The sequence below is a fragment of the Diplotaxodon limnothrissa genome, linkage group LG7 (genome assembly GCF_057381915.1).
Source record: "Diplotaxodon limnothrissa isolate DT_005_m linkage group LG7, D_limnothrissa_male_GT1.1, whole genome shotgun sequence".
Lineage (NCBI taxonomy): Eukaryota > Metazoa > Chordata > Actinopteri > Cichliformes > Cichlidae > Diplotaxodon > Diplotaxodon limnothrissa.
The window spans coordinates 41,197,251-41,203,608 of NC_140602.1; the positions used below are offsets into that span (position 1 = coordinate 41,197,251).

A 6,358-nucleotide genomic window follows, 5' to 3' on the forward strand; every position below is an offset into this window, starting at 1 on the left:
GGCTGCAGCTACCCGCAACACTACAGGATGCACTGTGGGTATATTTTAGCTTAGTTTTAGTGTTATAGCTTCTGTCGTTAGAGCTTTGGGTCACTTTGGTTTTTCCACAAACAAAGCCTTCTTATTCTCTAGCCAACAATAGCACGAAAAAGAAAGTTTCCCTCAGTAGTTGCTGATGATCAGACCAAAACTTAAAGATAACAAATACATTCATCAGACTTCCAGAAATATGGTCGCAAATGATTTCTAAAGTTGAACTTCAGTTAACAGTTTGTCTGCTGACACCAAATGGTCAGAGTCACTTACTGCAAGGTGTGAAATAAGACTTCACTATAAACAGATCGGTCTCTCTCTTTTTTTATTGGTAAAAACAAATTAAAGACAAGTCATCAAAGTTGAGAAATGAATGAAATTACATAAAATTTTAATTATTTAATTGTAACAAAACCTTGACTTATTTGTCAAATATTTCACAAATCATACAAAGAAAAGAAACTGTTCATGCACACTTGAACAGGAGAGGCATTACAAAACGTTTTCAGAGCAATTCTGAACACAGATTACACAGAAAAAAGGCTCATCGTTTTAAAAGATATGCTTTTTTAATACCGGTAAACAAAAACTATAAACTATGTTGCTTTAATCCTTAAAGCTGACCCGCTTTAGATGTCCATCTCAAACTGGGCATCTTCACCTATAAAAGAAAAAACAACAACAACAAAAAATGGACAATTAATAGAAATAAGAGTTTAATGAAGTTTCCTATGTAACGTCGTGTGCACATTGCTCATATTGAAGGTGATACAATCACATTCAATCGGTTGCTATGAAACAACGTGTAATCCCCGACTGGTTGGCAGTGGTTCCTAGACACTGTTGGCTGTTGCTGAATAAAATTAGTTGCACGCAAGGTGCTGCATCAAAAACCTTCTAGTGATTGATTTGGTCGCTAGCAGATCACCACAGCTACCTGCAGTTTTCCATGTTTGTCGTCAACAAAAGAAAGTGGACATGAAGAATGTTTGCCTGCAAAGTTTCATAATGTGTAAAGTTTACTTTGAAATGATTGGCCCTTAAGAAATTGTTTTCCCACCTGCTGCCATCAACAACCACTCAATCAGTCAAGGAATCCTTATTTTTGCCAAATGGTCACAGACTGGTCTCCACTGCAAAGCTTTACAAGCTCATGTGCATTTTCCCATCTTTATTATGCACACGTTTACCTGCGCTCTCTGCATGCACGCTGTGGTCCGTGTTGTTGCTGAGCGACTGATCGGTCTGGTTTGTGTCGCTGGAGGCATCGGGCTTGAGTGGCCGAGTGACGCCTGGGATGTCAGGCAGGTTGGGCGGCGTGCGAGTCAGGGGAGATGTCCGACACTGCAGGAGGAACTTCCTGTCGTAGATGATTCTGGTACCTGCGGGTTAGCATTTTCTTAAAGTGATGACTATTTGGGAAAATTCCAGTACAGCAGATAATCCTTGTACACACTAAAACAGATTTCAAAATAAAAATAACATGGAATAAATCAAATGTAAACAATGATGAAATAAAATAAAGATTAAAACTACTACTATTAATCTAAACTTTAAACATGTTGGTGCGCAAATAGCTTGCCTGCTTTTCTCTGCTAGTGTGACCCAACAATGCACAGGTCCATACACGCCCATGACATTTAGCCCAATTTTGCAGCCCATATCAGCTATGTTGGTACATATTCAGTGACTCACTTGTGTTTTATCTGTGTCCCACCTGCTAATGTTACAGGACACAGTATCAGTTGTAGTGGGCATGTGCTTCTGAATCAGGTTTCTCACGACCGCTGAGGGAAAACATTTTCTTTTTTAACTTTTATCTCTGCAGTTGAAGCTTCCCAAGGCCCCAGCTTGTCAATGTTTAAAATAAAACAATGGCAGCCCCCAAAATGAGAAAAAAAAAAAAAGGTCAAAACTGAGCTTACTGCTGGTCCAGGTCCTGAGTACGGCCTCAGATGATCTCTGTTGTGTGTAGCTTGACCAATTCAGTTTAGATTAAAATATTTTCTTTTGGCTACAGCTTTAAAGTTTTCTGAAATGTTCACATTAGCAGTTGGCATTTTATGTTGGTTGGTGAGTAAGCTTTTGGATTTTTTTTTTGTGATCTCTCACAATCATTAGTCCCACTTGTTCATGATTAATACAACCAGTGTGTCCATGTTTAGTAAACATGTTGCTATTGCAGCTCAAAAACAGGCTGCTGTAATACCAGGACTATAAATAGGATGTGACTGAGCACAGGCCAACATTTGACCTTACAGTCGTAAACTGTATATGCAAGTAAACATAGGCTGCACACTGCCCATACTCTTGGATAATGACACTGAAGCTGCCATTCATAAGTGACGACTTCCACATTAGATTAAAGCTTATGCACATAAAAACCTCATGCAGAGGGGGCAAAATGCTAGATTTTGTAACCAGAGCCATCAGACACATGCAGTTATAAGTCTCCAATCAGCATAAATGGGAAAATAATTAAGGGCGGAGGAATAAAGCCATGTAAAATACACTGAAATAATCTCTGGTTTTGTTAAACAACTGCAGTACGTGGATCCATAAAGTACTGCTTCTGCTAGTTGTTATACTTCGGGACACACCAACGCTGTCAAACATTAACAAGACAACATGACAGGACCTCAGTTACCTCCATTACCACGAACTGTTTTTGGAGCTGGATTTCAAACATAACTCCAAATATCTCTCTCTTTTTGTTTTTGTCAGGCACAAGTATACAGCACTTTTTGGATATCTTTTAAAAAAAATTATCCCACTCGGCTGCACATTTATTAAATTTGAGTATACTATTTTTAATAGCTGTACAGTATTTTTTTTAATGTTGTAAATTTGTTGTAAAAGATCTTATTTCTTGTTTTTTATTTTATATTCTTTACTTTTATGTGAATCTCCATGCCCCGTCTGCCTGCCACGTTACTGCTGGAATACGTGGATTTCCGCAGTGGGGGACTATAAAGGATATTTCTATTCTATTTCTCTGTCTCTAAGTCATATGGATAAGCTAATCATGATTTTGGGATACTAAGTAAACTGCAGTGTTGGAACTTTTGTTTAAAATTCTGAGATATATAAAAGCAAATAAACTGTCTTTATAATTTTTTTTCCGATTAGCATCTGAAGAGGAAAATAATTCACATGTGAGCAAACCTTTTGGCTTTTGAGACCAAAACAAAAGTTGGTGCTGCTGCTTTCTAAACTCCTTAACCCTCTGCATACCCCTGACATGTACAAACTGTTCAAACTGCTGCTTTCAGGTAGGTGCTACAGAGAGCTGTTTACTCAACCAGCCGCTCAGACTGTCACCCACTGTTGTGTCATTCAGGTCATATGCACATATGCATTACTGAGTTTTGCAAGTACAGTTTGTATAGTTTCTTAAGACTTTCTGTAATAGGCGTGTACTGCCTATTTAAAAAAAAAAAAAAAGCAAATAAAGAGTAAAAATAAATACGGATTATTCTGAATCCCTCTCTTTCCTCATTCTGGACATCAGTACCTCCAGGCGTGGTGCTGAACAGAGTTCCTCCCGGGGTCGTGGAGTAGTCGTTTGGCAAATGCGCAGCGTCGTGGATAGCGACCCGCCTCACGGCGGGGATATCCCGGTTCCTGGTGGCCTGGCCTCCCGCTGACATCTCTCAACTCTATGCGCTAATGACACTCCACAGATGAGGAGAGCTGCATGTACGCCCGCAGACTGAGCATGGAAAGCTACACTATGCCTCCACGTGCTCTGAGAAAACCCAAAACAACATCCCAGGAACTTCCTACAAAACGACACGTGGGGCGGTGGGCTATGATTGGCTGAAACTAGGGGGCGTCACTTGATGTTGACAGTGGATGTTGTAGTTTTTTCCTCCCTCCTAATCTGCAGCAATCAAATACATGCAATGGTACATTTCTGCAAGAACACTTTACAGCAACAGCAACAATAAAAATATACAGCAAACACATTTTATAAGACATTTGTCGTGCGATTAAAATGCACAACTGTTCAAAATGTACAAAAGATTTTCAAAACCAACACAGAGGTAGGCTACAATCATGCAAATTTCTACAACGGGATGGAAATGTAGTGATTTCAATGACAAAGAAGTTCAGTTTGTATACTTACAGTGGATGATAGCGTAAATGGCATTCTTAAGCACATTCCACAAATCAGTATATGATCAACTACAGTAAAAACATATTTATGAAGAGAAAACACTGTGACAGTTAAAAATATTAATCATGCTCTTTTTGAGTTTCTTTCTTCAGCCTTTTAACCATACATGACAGTACAATAAATTAGCAGTCTGTGCATATTTGTACATTTGGCAGACCAAAAGGATCTTTCTTCTTCCTTCTTCTTTCTTAACTGCTTAACACTAAAAACTGACGATTCAAAGAAGCTGAAGCCAATCCCGTTTATTCAATCACCACTTTGTGGGGAAAAGAACAATTAGACGTGAGATATCTGAAGTTCTCGTGTATGTATGTATTGTGTATGTGCAACTGCTTTGTACGGAAGCGTAGAGCTGCCACCCAGGCAAAAGAAAAATACAAGTGTAGCACGGTATAACGTGAAAGGTTTATTGTTCTAACAAGATACTTTTCCTGTTTGTACAATATAATATTTATATTGTACGAACGTGATAATTATGTATATTGTAATAACGTGATATTATGTTGTTCAAACGTGAAAAGTATATTGTACAAACATGATAGTATATTGTACAAACAGGAAAAGTATCTTGTTAGAACAATAAACCTTTCACGTTATAACGTGATACACTTGTATTTTTCTTTTGCCTGGGTGGCAGCTCTACGCTTCCGTAGCTTTGGGACATTTTCCTCGAAAATAAGGTTTCAGATGCATAAGAAGGGAATAAATATTGCATAAAATTATTGGATCTGTCGAATAAAACATTAAGAAGATGCATGTTTGTAACTTCTCAGACATCCAGGACACACGTCTGTGTCTTGAGGTGTGAGACGGTACCAATTCAGTGATACATCCACAGAGTAAAAAGACGGCACTTAAATGCACTTGCTGCGAAAACAACACACCACATTTATGTCACATCTTTGTTTATTAATTCTTGTAAATGGTTTGAGCTGGTGTACAGGGTAAGATGATCTATACATATCTTCATGTCAGAATGACTCTGATTGAAAGGCTTGTATACATATTCACGTTGGTTTATCCTCTCTCCGGGACAATACAAAAGAAAAGAAAACAAGTGGTCATAGCTACAAAGCCTCTACATTCCCCATGACGTGGACGTCGGCCTAGTCTAGATAATGCTTAAAGAACATCCATAATAACTCTATGAGGGTGCATAGCATTCTAATTAAATATATTTTGTCATATATTTATACATATATTTTCATAAAAACATCTTTTTTTTGTGCATGTGCGCAGTTGCATTCCTTAGGATAGAGTAATATGATATTGCGTTTACATTGTCATGTATCCATTCTAAAGGAGTATAGGTGATCTTTATTCTTTGCAACAGTTAAAATTTTACAATACTCTTTAAAATACATTGCTGTAGGTTACACGTCCTCTCAGATCACATGCCTGGGAAATTGCGGTCTCTCTTCTTCCCGCTGATCCAACCAGAATTGGAACCAAACATCATGATCATTATCATCATCATCATACACACACACACACTCACAAACACTCGCATACTGTACATACAAACACTGGGGAAGTGCACAGGATCACAGACAAGTTTAATTCAGACGGCAAATCCAAATGATCTATGTATGGAAACATAATTAAACTACTTCATACATCATTTTGCTTTGTGGAGACTTTTTTTTTTCAGGATTTCAAATGTGACTAAGCAGGAAGTTAAGCAGGAAGACAGCTCCTTAAAGTCAAAGTTATGATCCTTAAGATTTTAGTCTTGGCTGATGCCTCTGGGGGAAGTAAGCATGTTTTAAGAGTACTGACTACACTCAAAAAAATCTGTTGTGGGATGAACACATTTTAATCATGGCACCTATTTCCATGTGATTTAACCAAGTACAATAACCCATTTTTGACCATGTCAAACCAACACATTTGGCATTTGGTGGTTTAATGTAATCAGATTACGTTGGATCAACGTAGTATACTTACATTGACTTGAAGTGATTTATTTAAATTTGTAGAGTGAAATTTGTTTTAATTCATGCTACACAAGTTAAAAACTTTAGGAAAACACAATGAAATCTTGTTGTTTGAACAACTACTTTGTTAGTGAAGGCAATTACTGCTAGTCTTGCTTAATGAACCAATATGGGGGTTGATGATTTCATAGAGACAAACAATCATTTG

At 37.8% G+C, this 6,358-nt stretch overlaps 1 protein-coding gene across 1 annotated transcript; it reads right to left on the bottom strand.

Annotated features, from left to right (window-relative positions):
- Nucleotides 1–495: 495 nt before the first annotated feature.
- Nucleotides 496–3,805, bottom strand: LOC146628792 (eukaryotic translation initiation factor 4E-binding protein 1-like). The gene is made up of 3 exons (XM_085358086.1): nt 3,548–3,805; nt 1,224–1,415; nt 496–694 (listed from the first exon to the last, which is right to left on the bottom strand). The coding sequence occupies exons 1-3, from the start codon at nt 3,681–3,683 to the stop codon at nt 663–665; spliced, it is 360 nt and encodes a 119-aa protein (XP_085214212.1). The 5' UTR covers nt 3,684–3,805; the 3' UTR covers nt 496–662.
- Between the last annotated feature and the right edge of the window lie 2,553 nt (nt 3,806–6,358).